General features: G+C 40.5%; 1 protein-coding gene across 1 annotated transcript in view; it reads right to left on the bottom strand.

The window, feature by feature from the left end:
• The window catches only part of LOC107598622 (serine/Arginine-related protein 53-like), a 114,649-nt gene that overhangs the window by 75,053 nt on the left and 24,460 nt on the right, over positions 1–15,136 (bottom strand). The window contains exon 3 of the mRNA XM_016290017.1: positions 8,514–8,550. Coding sequence (XP_016145503.1) covers positions 8,514–8,550 — 37 coding nt within the window. The remainder of the gene's footprint in view (positions 1–8,513; positions 8,551–15,136) is intronic.

Here is a 15,136-nt window from a genome sequence, read left to right as displayed (position 1 = left end):
ATATACCAGGACCTTACGCTAAATCCAACAGCATCATTTGGAAATGGAGATGCAATATGTCTTTGTTGCTTTCGTTCTGTTGTGAGATCTATGCAAAGAGGAACGGATCTTAACGGAGAGAGAGATAAAGCGGTGGGATATGAAAGCCGTGCCAGTCCCCTCTATCAGTATGGCATGCAATTATGTCTGGGCAGGCGTCAGGTTAAAGGTCAGCCTGACGACTCCATCATTTAGCCGGGTGGCTTATTTCACAAATGCAGGGAGACGGAGGCCCGTGGCAGACTCGCAGACACCTCCAATCTGATGAAATCATTAGTGTAATAAGCATGTAAATCTGCTTGCAAATTATCCTCGTGCAGCTCCTCGGCTTTCATTTAGCTGACACTCGGTGAGGTGTTGTCAGATCACCTCTTTATCCCACAATCAAATCACTGGCAAACACGGCGAGAGGGAGTGAGACGGGGGCCACGGATGAGCGCTGCAGGCCATGTCCGGACGCTCCATTGACTTCTAAAGACCTGATCTTCCTTCGCTCTGTTAGAGGAAGACAGGTGCTTTTGATGATGTTATGGGATAAATCTATTATTAAGCACCCAAGGAGCCAAAACAGAGCCATTTCTCGCAATCGCTGGTACTAATATGAACCGTAAATAATTAATTACATATAAACAAGGCCTCAAAAGCTAAAACTCATGGGGGAAATCAGTTTTACATATCATTTCTGCATTTTTAAAGCTGATGGACATGAAAATAAGACAGAATGACCCAACACAGTACACAAATTCAACTTATTACAGTAATAGAGGGTGGTCACTTTTTTTACTGTGATTATTTAGCTGTGCATTCAGGCCTCTATAATGAAGAAACATTGCACAAGAGAGACCAGTAAAGCAATAAACCAAAAAAATACACAGGAAAACAAATAAACACTCTCAGTTTTTCCACACAAAGCTAATAAGCATAACCATAAAAGTCCCACAAAGAAACAAAGTTAAATGAAATCTGACCCGTGTTCGTCATTCGGCAAAATTAAGATCATCCAAATTTTCTTGAATATGTTGTGGAAATACAGTTAGATTTCAGTAACTACATATTTTTGGAGCTAATGATAGGGAACGTAAGATTAGAAGTAACTACTTTTAAGATTGTTATGTGCCTCCGTCTAGACTTTGTAAAGTTTGCCATCTTTTAACACTGGTAGATCTGAAGCTTGTAAGCGCGGGGCTGTTTATGGCTCACGTCTGCAGGGTAAACGTGAATGTATTTCGGGGAGAGATGCAGGGGGTGTAGACTTACTGCTCATCGGCACAAATCTCAATAAAATATTGCAGCACCTGGTGTCTGATGAGCCGATGCAATCTACCTGCTTTTTATAAAGTCTACAATAAATTCTCAGGAACATTTTTCACATATTCACATTTTCAGGAAACATAGATCTGAACACGGGCAGACTCACGTATCTGCATGTTTTAACTGAAAAAACAACTTTAGCGCATTTAATGCACAAATAAAATCCCACAATACAACTGTTAACGTTAATTTCAAAATTTCTCGAAAACAAACTCACTAGTTCATCAAATCGCAAATTATATTCAGAGGTGGAAATGCCATTTCATCTTTATATTGTTGAATTTCAAAACTAGAAAATATGTATTCTAAGCAGATACAAATAAGTTATATTTTCACCCTTTGTAGTACATACATACAAATATATAAATAAATAAATATATATATATATATATACACTTTTAAAAATAAAGCTGCTTTCCGATGCCATAGAAGAACCTTTTTGTCTAAATGGTTCCATAAAGAACCTTTAACATCTGAAGAACCTTTCTGTTATATATATATACACACACACACACACAACAGTTCTTTCTGGTCCTAGAATCTGACTGGCTGAGAGCCTTTTCCAGGAGTGCGATATTCTAGTGATAACAGCACTCCAACCGTTTCACCATTTGTATCACTCCGCTTGCAGTATTTCTCACAGTGAGTGTCATGGCGGATGCCCAAATACAGAATACAAGAATACCCGGGGACTCTTGTTTTGAAATGTCTATGCTTTACTATCACCTGCTGCTCGTTTCAAAACGTGTGGGAGATAAAAAATGCACTTTTGCAACAGTCTACAACATATTACTGTATAAACACTAAATGCACAATATTCATTGATTGCAAACTGCTCTGAAACAACGAACCTTTAGAATGCACAACAGCACCGTGTTTTGAGTTTTGAAATGTGCAGCACTTACATAAATTTTATTTAACCCAAGGTTTGCAATTCCTGTTTTTCCATCCCCAAATATACAGTATGACCTCTTAACATAACAATTAAGACATATGTTACAGCATTTAAGATATTAACCACTGAATTTTTTTTAGACTCCTTACTTTTTTTATTCGCACACATACTACTAAATACATTTTGCAGTTCATGCCTATTTATTTCTTGTTGCAAATGTGAGTGAAGCGCTCACACTGTGTCTGTGAGAGTACACAGGCCTGTAAATAGTCATTTAACCCTATTGTTGAGAGAACTAAAAAAAAGTTGTAGTCTCTGAGGGCAGAATGACCTTTGCTAGTGTCTGTTCGTGTGTCATGTAGAGAGACTCTTTTCAAACAGACATATTGATTGCAGAGGGTTATGCATGTAATCTTCTTTTCAATAATTCACTGTGCTTTTATACAGCTGTAGATCAATGCATGCGCTCATAAACTCTCCTCCCCTTTCACTCTCTCCTCTGTCAAATCTCTCCTTCCATCAGCCCTGCTCAATCTGCCCTTTCATCATCTGTTCCCTCTACATCTGTCCATCTCTCTATCCTAATGAAGACGAGTTAATTGCACATTAACCTGCAACACACAGTCAAAATCAATAAAAATGGTTCATTCTCTAGAAATTGTGATATGACTAACAGGATACTGAACTAATATAATAAAGCTTAATGAACTAGGCCCATGAATAGTGAAGGAAATCCAAGGTCTAATTCTAGTCGGCAAGTAATCATTTTGAACTATTTGCAAATAATATTTTAAACATACTTGTATGTGTTGTCATGGTTTCACTTCAGTTTGGACTATTACCCTGCCTGTATTTGTCACTATGGTAACTGATTTGATTTGCTATCATGTTCAGCTGTTTCACCTCGTTAGCCCTGTGTTTAAGCTCCTGTGCTTTCAGTTCTAGTTGTCCGGTCTCGTATATGTTACATCTGTGTTGTGCTGAAATTACCCTGTGTTTGAATTGCCCGTGTGTGTTAGATTAAAGACTTTTTGAACCTTCATCTTCCTATTTGTGCGTTTATATATAGCGAATTCTGACAGAAGACCAGACTCCAAAAAACATTACTAGTGGTGAAAGTTTTGCTTTTTCCTTTTGTGTGTGTTGTTTGGACTTCATGATTTTTTTTTCTTTTTCTGTCACTATGGACATCCCTGCTGTGAGACTGTTGCTCCCTTGAGGAACATATGGAAGAGTTACTAAACCTCTCGAATTTAACATTGTACCCAGACAACTGCCTTTGTACCTTCCTGCACACCGGCCTGAACACCGCCACCAGAGTGCAGTTGTCCAGGAAAGGTCCTCAGGGAGCTTTATCGACTTCGTGGAGTGGGTGCAAATCGCCGCTCACTGTCGGAACGATCAACGAAGACACCAGCCCCACTCCCAACCCAGAGCCCAGCCGGAACCCCCCGCAGACAGAGAGCCCAAGCCGGCCGTGATGTGTGAGCCAGCTCACGAAGGAGCGACTGAACGAAACATCGTCCCTGAGCACGAGCCTCACAAGTCTGACCAGGTGTGTGAGCTGGCAACACCATCCGTTGTCGGGGGAGTCAAAGTGGAGTACGAGGGTATGGAAAGGAGCCCCGCAGGGGTCTAATGCTATTTCATGCATGTTGAGTTATTTTCACTGTTAAAGAGTTGGATAATCATGCTAAACATGGCCAAAGTTTCAAAAACGATATGAATGTAGAAGTATTTCTGTGTCAAATATACTCCTTCCGGTTTCGTACAAGTTTCGGAGAGGTTTTTTCAAGCTTGGCTCTTTGTGACATAATGAAGGGTGGAACTCCTTGTTTGCGCATTACTCCCGGAAGAGCGTGCGCGTGCACACACATCGACCAGAGTGAGAGCAAGAGCGCGCCCATCAACGTGTTTCATTTGGCTGCACTGAACGGCACTCGCTCGAGAAGAATATCTCCAAAGAAGTGTGTCTTTGGCTGTAAGGGAAAGATAACCTTGTTCAGCTTACCAAAGAGCCCAGCGTTATGTGAACAGTGGATGTAGTTTGTTTTTCAGGGGCAGCAAAGGAGTTTTGCAAGTGGGCTCACGAAGGAGCGACTGAACGAAACATCGTCCCTGAGCACGAGCCTCACAAGTCTGACCAGGTGTGTGAGCTGGCAACACCATCCGTTGTCGGGGGAGTCAAAGTGGAGTACGAGGGTATGGAAAGGAGCCCCGCAGGGGTCTAATGCTATTTCATGCATGTTGAGTTATTTTCACTGTTAAAGAGTTGCCAAAAACATGGCCAAAGTTTCAAAAACGATATGAATGTAGAAGTATTTCTGTGTCAAATATACTCCTTCCGGTTTCGTACAAGTTTCGGAGAGGTTTTTTCAAGCTTCTATATTCTTCGGAGACGGTAAGTGAAATGGCATCAAATGTCTGTGTTTTGTTGGCAATCGGTGCTCAAGTGCTCGTCACTCTTTAACTCCACCCATCGGCGTGCCTCCAGGAGCTCTGCTGTTTTCGGAGAGAATCGGAAAGTTGTATTTTTCTTTAATAAACATGATAAAACTAAAGACTCTTTGGAGCTATGAACGATGCTATACTACTCTATAGGTACTCAAGATCAACATGAGTTTGGGTGAAACTGTGCGTGTTATGTCCCCTTTAATGAATGACTGTTTTGATTTTGGAGAGGTTGACTGCCTGTCCTCCCTGATCCCACCCAAATTAGACTCTATATCTTCTAAATCTCCTGAATTTCCTGAGTGCTCGCTGATTCCGCTCAGCCTCTGTTCTCCGGAGCTCCCGCCTCCTTTGCTAACATCTGCCTGTCCATCTACCCAGTCTCCCATCAGCCACTCTGTTCCTCATTTGTCTCCTCTCAGTGGCGTGGATCCACCTCGGGCCTTCCGTGAGCCAGCTCCTCCTCGGCACGTGGATTCCCTTGCTCCGCCTACGGCCGCTGATCCCGTCACTCCTCCTTGGCCCATCGCCCTGACTCCTCCACCCTCGCTCGAAATCCACATCACCACGGCTCCTCGCTCCAGCAAACGCCGTTGTGGATCGCTGTCCTGGCTGTGGTCTGGATCACCATCTGGCTCCCCCTGCTCCGGGCTTTTCCTTGGCTCACCCCACCGTCATCCCCCACTCAAAAAGTCGAGTATAGCTTGCATTACCGGATACTACTATTGGTCGTTTAACATTTCTATCGTAAAACAGTTGTCAAACACTAAATGTTTCGCTACTTACATCTTATCGTGCTTTCTTATAACATTAAAACTGCTGCTTTACGCTGGAATGCGCACTCTGCTTCTGTGAACAGTAAACCCCACCTAATTTGATTTGATTGGCCATCTCAATCTTTTTTACATTAACGAGTGCTGTTTCTTTAATAAACATGATAAAACTAAAGACTCTTTGGAGCTATGAACGATGCTATACTACTCTATAGGTACTCAAGATCAACATGAGTTTGGGTGAAACTGTGCGTGTTATGTCCCCTTTAATGAATGACTGTTTTGATTTTGGAGAGGTTGTCTGCCTGTCCTCCCTGATCCCACCCAAATTAGACTCTATATCTTCTAAATCTCCTGAATTTCCTGAGTGCTCGCTGATTCCGCTCAGCCTCTGTTCTCCGGAGCTCCCGCCTCCTTTGCTAACATCTGCCTGTCCATCTACCCAGTCTCCCATCAGCCACTCTGTTCCTCATTTGTCTCCTCTCAGTGGCATGGATCCACCTCGGGCCTTCCGTGAGCCAGCTCCTCCTCGGCACGTGGATTCCCTTGCTCCGCCTACGGTCGCTGATCCCGTCACTCCTCCTTGGCCCATCGCCCTGACTCCTCCACCCTCGCTCGAAATCCACATCACCACGGCTCCTCGCTCCAGCAAACGCCGTTGTGGATCGCTGTCCTGGCTGTGGCCTGGATCACCATCTGGCTCCCCCTGCTCCGGGCTTTTCCTTGGCTCACCCCACCATCATCACCCACTCAAAAAGTCGAGTATAGCTTGCATTACCGGATACTACTATTGGTCGTTTAACATTTCTATCGTAAAACAGTTGTCAAACACTAAATGTTTCGCTACTTACATCTTATCGTGCTTTCTTATAACATTAAAACTGCTGCTTTACGCTGGAATGCGCACTCTGCTTCTGTGAACAATAAACCCCACCTAATTTGATTTGATTGGCCATCTCAATCTTTTTGACATTAACGAGTGCTGTTAGCCCACTGAGGCAGACCAGGCTGAAAATCAAACTTTTAAACCTGTGTTTCATCCTAACAATAAACAGAGCGCTGCATAATGGAGTGCAGCAGATCAGTGCAAGAATTCCAAATACTGGGGGACAATTTAGCCATTTCTAATTATTAGGGGGGGACTTGTCCCCCTCAGTGTCTAAGGTGGTTACGGCCCTGGTTCACATTATTCAACTGAACTAACTGAAATTTTCAATGTAGCAAGTCAACATACAATTTTAAGTTTGACAGTGAACTGTTAAGTGGACAACAATTTTTACCCAAAAATTGAAACTCAAAGTCCTGAATCTGGTTGCCTCAACTTTTTGAGATTACTCAACTTCTGATTTGTTATAACCACTAATGTGAAGGTTTCTTAGCAGGAGAGATCTTGAGAACGAATGAGCGGGAATATGTGATAAAGATTTGATTTGAGAATATAAGCATGATAATTGATAAGAATTAAGGTCAGGTGTGTCGAGTGACCCTTAAAGGGCCAGGCCTGTGTTTAATATTCAGGGTGTGGAGCTCAGGGAGGTGAGTGTACATTCAGAGAGACAGGACCCCACTGTGACCTCTCTCCATTATTCATCCCGCAGAAAAAAAGCAGAAATGGAAACTCGGTTCCACCCAGGAGGAGAAAAGCAGCCCTTTAACTCCAGTGCATGGCACTTTGACCCTGGATTAGAAAGGCTGCAGAAAACCCAGGAAATGTTAGACGTTACATTTTTAAACACTCCCTAGGGCTCATTTTAAAGGCCAACAGCACGCCCTACATCCAGAGAGACGGAGGCAGGACAGTAGAAGAGGGAAGACACTGTGATCTCTCCAGACTTGTTCAGAGGTAACTGGAAACTGAACCAGTTGATCTTGAGGATACAGTTCAAAACACACACTGCACTGGTGAATCTGTGTGTGAATACTGACTCAAAAAACATTTACAAACACACACTTCATCCTTACAGGGGGAAGAAATTATTTAACACCACACCTTTTAGTAAAAAAGACAAAAGCAAAACTAAAAAACGGAAGGGGACAAACGAAAGAGTGACAATTATGAAAACCCAGGCAATCATGTGGGAGTGAGAGAGAGAGAGACCTCAGAGTCTGTCTGACAGCTCAAGCTATTCAAAGGCAATTGTTGAACATTCATTCTGGATGCAGATATCAAAGATTGAGAAAACACTGATAGGGGGAAAGAAGCAGAACTTACCAGATGTTCTAATCCAGCTTTGATGTTCCCGGTTTTCCTGCAACACAAGAACATATTTGCTCCACTGTAAATAAAGCAAAGACAGCAAGCATCTCGTCACCCTGACCTCCCACTCATTCGTCCTCCTCTCCTCTCATAACCACTGTATTTTTAATTGATTTACTGTATTTATCCATACATGCTCACTGGGTTCCATGAGGGCAAGAGATTTCAAAAGAGCGTTTACTCCCTTTAAAACAATGACACACCCAGGAGGAGAAAAGCAGCCCTTTAACTCCAGTGCATGGCACTTTGACCCTGGATTAGAAAGGCTGCAGAAAACCCAGGAAATGTTGGACGTTACATTTTTAAACACTCCCTAGGGCTCATTTTAAAGGCCAACAGCACGCCCTACATCCAGAGAGACGGAGGCAGGACAGTAGAAGAGGGAAGACACTGTGAACTCTCCAGACTTGTTCAGAGGTAACTGGAAACTGAACCAGTTGATCTTGAGGATACAGTTCAAAACACACACTGCACTGGTGAATCTGTGTGTGAATACTGACTCAAAAAACATTTACAAACACACACTTCATCCTTACAGGGGGAAGAAATTATTTAACACCACACCTTTTAGTAAAAAAGACAAAAGCAAAACTAAAAAACGGAAGGGGACAAACGAAAGAGTGACAATTATGAAAACCCAGGCAATCATGTGGGAGTGAGAGAGAGAGAGAGACCTCAGAGTCTGTCTGACAGCTCAAGCTATTCAAAGGCAATTGTTGAACATTCATTCTGGATGCAGATATCAAAGATTGAGAAAACACTGAAGGGGGAAAGAAGCAGAACTTACCAGATGTTCTAATCCAGCTTTGATGTTCCCGGTTTTCCTGCAACACAAGAACATATTTGCTCCACTGTAAATAAAGCAAAGACAGCAAGCATCTCGTCACCCTGACCTCCCACTCATTCGTCCTCCTCTCCTCTCATAACCACTGTATTTTTAATTGATTTACTGTATTTATCCATACATGCTCACTGGGTTCCATGAGGGCAAGAGATTTCAAAAGAGCGTTTACTCCCTTTAAAACAATGACACATTACAAGAGAAAAGTGTTAAAGAGGAAATCAGAAATGCCACCGGCTAAAGACAGCTGGAGTTCATTGGAATAATGATGCACACAGATGCTGTGTGGGTGTGTTTACATTAAATAACCATTGACTGTGTCTCATTAATTCATTGATACACATGTTCAAAGTATGGAACTTTGATAATACTTTGCAGTATTCATACAGAGTCTGATGTGTTTGAATACCTGACAAAATGTTTGAAAAAGAAGCATCATATATGGATTTATTTATTTATTTTTAAGGAATCACAGGAATAAATTACATTTTTAAATATATTACAATAGAACACAGTTATTTAAAATTGCAAGGATTTAAATAAGCAAATATGTAAAATTGTAGGATTGAATCATTATTACAGTGATGAATATGTTTCTGGCATGTTGTATGTTTGGGAATCCAAGATGGCGCCGCGTATGGCTGCCTCGGTGTGGAGCTCTCCAGTTGTTTTAATGTTTTTGTTATTTTTTCCTGTCTGTTGTTTTTCAAACACAATACGTTTTACCAGGGATGAACTCCTGAACATTCGGCAGTACACACCATTACACAGTACACACACAAAGTCAGTTCACTGATGATTCAGTGATGTCATCATCCAGTTCAGATGATGCACGTCCTCCAACATGATTGTTTGAGAAATGAAAAGCTACTCATGATTTATGCCAAGATTTATGTTTGGTTTTAATAAATAACATTTAGTATTGTAAACATACAAAATACAGTGAATAGACAGAAAATAACTAAAGGCCTCTAAACTAAAGCAAACAGAATAGGTGCTACGGAACTTACGGAATGTAACCAGGTAATGACAAAAAGATACAAAGATGATACTGTGGCAAACTGTGTGTGTGTTTGTGTTTGACAAAGAAGTGTGGTTAGGAAACCTGATGTTAACTACCCTGTGGCAGCTCAGAAATGACTCCAGTAATCAGGGACACAAAAGCCCATGAGAAACCCACTCTACCCCCTCTCCCCTCCACAAACCCATCCATCCATCCATGCATCTCTCCGAGCAACCATTCACTACTAAAATTCTCTCACTTCCAAATGATTGCTTTTCTGGGGGACCATTTCCATCCCAACAAGGAAAGACCAGTGCAAGCTAACAAATATCCGAATGTAAAACTCAAATGGGGCAGTATGGGGTTAGAGCACTGGCTCAAAATAAGTTACGGTGGTGACAGAGAGCTGTAATCTTTTAATGAAGAATACTTAGAGGTAAACCGTTCCTCACGAAAGAAACCATCTCTCTTATCTTTCCTTTCCCCTCATCACACTAATTCCATTTTCTTTTTATAATCACTTATTCAATTTCACAAGCACTTATTATATTTGCACCCTCCCTCCATCTCTCTATTTTTTATTTTTTTTTGGTAATTTAGCGACTTCCCCAGTCTATGGCTAAATTACTGCATTCTTCTAATTGTATCTGTCTCTCTTTGGCACACGTCTGTGCTAAAAAACAAAAAAAGCATCTAATTCAATTAGAGGCTTCAAACCAAATCCCAGCACTGCTGAGTGCAGACACAGGAAGACATTATCGCCAAATGAATATACATTTTTATTGAACTGGTACATCTTCACCTTTTCATTTTTTTAGCTTGATCTTTCTATTTTTTTTAATCTGTCCATTTCCTGCAGGTCTGCGGGGAGCACAGATTTTCATCCCTCTCGTTCCTCCCTGAGCATGCTCGCATCGATTCCTGAATTACAGTGCAATATTAAATAATTAATATACTTGCTATGATTGATGTTTTGCCTTAGCCCAATATTACATTATCAATCAAACTCGGTTTAATGTAATAATATTGAAAATGTGTCAAGGGTTGTTTGGCTGGTTTACAATTTGCGCGAGAGATGCATGTCGTGAAGCGTTTTATATTGTTTTAATGGACAGTGGTGGAAGATGAAACTAGATCAGTGTTGACCTTGAGCTATGAATCCTACGAATCAGCTTATAATGACCTCATTCAGCATAAACCAACTCCAGCCAAAACACTGCTCAAGAACATCACTTCTGTGTGCTTCTGTGTCAGACATGTTATGTGCAGTTATTTTAAGCAAAAATCAACACATTATACACTCAGAAAGCTGTCACATGGGGTGGTACCCTTGCAAAAGATACTAAAATGTACCATTTGAATACTAATATATACACGTTATTGTACTAATAGCGTCCATTAGGATATAAATACGGTACAAAGTTTTTTTCTCCATTTCTGTCACATGATGTGCCACTGTTGAAATGCACTTAACTTTCAGTAATTTATCGATATGACTGCATTGACTGACACCATCGGATGAGAACAAAAACTTGAACTGAATTAAGCACTGTTGTTTTCTGTAGAGCTGCTTTACCGCTGAATCGTGTCCTGAAACACTGGCACTTATTGAACTGAATTGAGTCAGCATTGAACTGACTCGAGCTGAATAACAACATTGCTGTATTTTGTAGAGCTGCCTATAGCTGATCGAATAACTTCACACTTTTACTGATCTGAACTAGCTTCAGCTAAATAATGGCACGACTGTCTTTTAGAGCTTTGCAGCAGAATCTGAACTGTCTCCATAGTTGAGTTTCCATAATTAGTGGCAAGCACCGAAGGTGCGTAGGCACCTATTGTATCTGTTGGCGTTCCTATTATTATTATTTTGAGCTTATATATATATATTTTTTTTTATATATATATATAACTATATTTTAGTTTTAGGGAAAGTTATGAAATTTGGCACAAAGATAGAGGGCAGTCTCAACATTAACCACAGCAAGTTTGGAGTATCTAACTCAAACACTCTAGCGCCACCAACAGGTCAAAGTTGCACTTATGTTTATGCTAATATTCTTTGAACCGTAAAATATAGATGGTAAATTCTTTTTTCATCCGAATCCTTGGCCGTCAAATAGACACCAAAATTTTAAATTCTATGGGTCAAGATTTTTTGTCATTTTTAATAGTTCGAAAAACCTACTTTTTCAAACTCATCCTAGACCGTTTATCTGATGTTTACTAAAATTGGCTCAGATCAGCTTCAGACCATGCTGAAAAAAGTTATGAAATTCAAGTTGATTAGTTAAACCGTTCTCGAATAACGTGAACGAATTTGACAAAGAGCACGCAAAAATGGATGTGAGGCTATATCTCTACAACGGATTAGCATATTGAGACGAAACGTGGTGTGTGTTAAAATAGCCATGACCTGAAGCTACCAGCACAGTTTCGGCGCAGCGCCACCTAGTGGTCAGGAGATATGAAAAATTACTATTTTTGCTTATAACTTCTGAACAGTTTAGCCAAAAATCACAAAACGTTGTGGTTACTGTTTTGACAAATGTGTTTTTAGATTTCAGAAAATGTGAAACACCCAAATTTAAGTCATTATTTAGTGAAAATCCTAGCCTTTGTCCAGCAAATATGCACAAATAAGATTTGAGACAGCTAGAGAGAAAGGTTTTAGGCGTCTGGACCATTGTGCATGAAGGACTACAGTCATGTTGTGGCCAATGTATGCTTTCATCGTATAGAAAAATTATTGTGAATATTCTACTAAACTTCCCCTTCTGTGTTCAACGAGGAAAAGAGAGAGAGAGAGAGAATACAGATTTAGAATGACACAAATTCAGACTGAAACAGAATTTAACCAGGAACTGCAGTTCAAACTTCACCTTCAAAACTGAAACCCGACATAAAGGGAAAGAGAGAGAGAACCTCAAAAACAAAGAGAGCTAATAAAGAAGAAATCGGTCAATGAACGAGGAGTCAGCATGGAGGACGGGAAAAAAATGTTCCCTCTCCATGGCTTCCCGTAAAGAGGTCATTACTTATCTCAACTTAATTAAGTAAAAGAGGACAAACAAGTCAAAGTGTTAACAGAGCTCGATGCAATGCCAGCCATTTGCTTACAGGTCAATAGTGCCAAATAGGAAACGTCTGACCAATCTGTCAAATACAAGAGGCCCTGACTGACGGGTGTGTGTGTGTGTGTGTGTTTATTCCAGCTACATCGTCTCCATGTGTTATTATCCTTCTCTTCTGAAAGCTCCTGTTCTCCATCTCTCTCTCTGTCGGTCATCTTGTCCACAGGTATGACAGAATTAATTAAAGCAGCAAATCAACACTCATTTGTGGTCGAGTTTCAAATAAACCCATTATGCTTTTTATTTATTTATTTATTTTTGAAATTCTCCTCTCTCTGTTGTTTAATCAGACTACTTGACATGGCCAAGATGAGTAGATTTGAATTTCTTTACTCAATGGCAGAAAATGAAAAAGTTCAAATGTAAAAGCTATCAGTCCAGTGCTCAACAGATGCATTAATGTGCAGCTTTAACAGGCAGTGCTTCAGCTCTGGCCCACTTTAACCCTCGCAGGGCCAAACAGGTGTCTAAACATAAGTCAAAGCAGTATCCTGCATAGGGCACCAATTGCCAAAGAGGGCACCATCTTGTATCTGCAGGGGCATTTCAATCGAGGGAGTCCCTGGAAGGCAGATTTTTCATATATCATAATTCACAATGGTAGTCTATTGCTATTATGAAATGCCCTCACCACAAATATAGGCCTGTATATAATTAATATAATTATACAGTGTAATTGACAGGGAATCTGTTGTTTAATTTAACTGCATTGTTGATTTACTTTGCTGATTTATTCCCGTAGCCATCTAGATTTTTGCTGTTGGGTGAGTTTTTGGCTAGAGGGTGTCATTCATTTTCAATGCAAAGATGTTAGCCAATCATAAAAGTAACCAATCAGTGCATCTATTATGTTATTTTAAAGGTTATTATTGTTATTGTCCTACAACAGGTTTACATGCATCTGAGGACAAAAGCATTTAATTGTCTCATAATATACTCTCATTTCCTCAAAGTGCAGTCTTCTAGACATGGCGACAACACAATCCAAACTCAGCTACAACTACTGTTGTTCCCTGGCAGCTAATGAAGACCATTACGCAAATATGTCACAAACCTATGTAGGTTTGTGCAGGAATTTGGAATCACTGACGACTCATTTCAGGCACTGCAGAATTGCTACTTTCTTTTGTCACATAATATCTCCATATGTCATGCACTTTGAAACTATGCAGACCATTTACAAACAGCGATATTACGTACTTCATGAAAGGTAATATCCAAAATAGCATAATAGGGGCACTTTAAATGGCAAGCAGCCGCAAAGCAAAGCGTTTCAGTCAAGAATATGGTGATGCATTATGAAATTTAGACTGTTTTTCAACAAAAATCTTCATAAACATTTCTTAAGGAATTAAATAATTAAAAAATGACCCCTTAAAGTTGTCTCCAATTAATCCCAGACCATTTACAAACAGCGATATTACGTACTTCATGAAAGGTAATATCCAAAATAGCATTATAGGGGCACTTTAAATGGCAAGCAGCCGCAAAGCAAAGCGTTTCAGTCAAGAATATGGTGATGCATTATGACATTTAGACTGTTTTTTAACAAAAATCTTCATAAACATTTCTTAAGGAATTAAATAATTAAAAAATGACCCCTTTAAGTTGTCTCCAATTAATCAGAGAAGACTGATTGATAAACCGAGATTGTTAGCAATATGAAAAAAGAACACAAGTCACATTATGCCTTGTCAGCTGTGTCAGTGAGTGCTCATATGTTGTCCGATGCCTGATTAAAAAAATCATGGTGGGTTTATTAAAGGAGATGATGATAATTGAGAGACGCATCCTTCATCCATATGTCTCTCCGGCTTCCTGTGTGGCAGGGAAATGACAGGAGAGCCGAGGAAAGCATGGCAGACTGATAGACTTGGCTATGCAATAAAACGGAGGACAAGAAGGTTGATTGTCATCTCCATATCACGTACTTAGCAGCAGCAGTGAATTGAAATTGAAATTGTGTTCCTGAGTGTATAGCACTGCTGGCCCTTTTGATGACCCCTTAAAGTTGTCTCCAATTAATCCGAGAAGACTGATTGATAAACCGAGATTGTTAGCAATATGAAAAAAGAACACAAGTCACATTATGCCTTGTCAGCTGTGTCAGTGAGTGCTCATATGTTGTCCGATGCCTGATTAAAAAAATCATGGTGGGTTTATTAAAGGAGATGATGATAATTGAGAGACGCATCCTTCATCCATATGTCTCTCCGGCTTCCTGTGTGGCAGGGAAATGACAGGAGAGCCGAGGAAAGCATGGCAGACTGATAGACTTGGCTATGCAATAAAACGGAGGACAAGAAGGTTGATTGTCATCTCCATATCACGTACTTAGCAGCAGCAGTGAATTGAAATTGAAATTGTGTTCCTGAGTGTATAGCACTGCTGGCCCTTTTGATTTTTCTGTTAAACTGTCCAGAGAGGAGGGG

Source organism: Sinocyclocheilus grahami, unplaced genomic scaffold, assembly GCF_001515645.1.
Source record: "Sinocyclocheilus grahami isolate Dianchi unplaced genomic scaffold, SAMN03320097.WGS_v1.1 scaffold253.1, whole genome shotgun sequence".
NCBI classification, from domain to species: Eukaryota; Metazoa; Chordata; class Actinopteri; order Cypriniformes; family Cyprinidae; genus Sinocyclocheilus; species Sinocyclocheilus grahami.
This window is presented reverse-complemented; position numbering and strand designations above follow the sequence as displayed.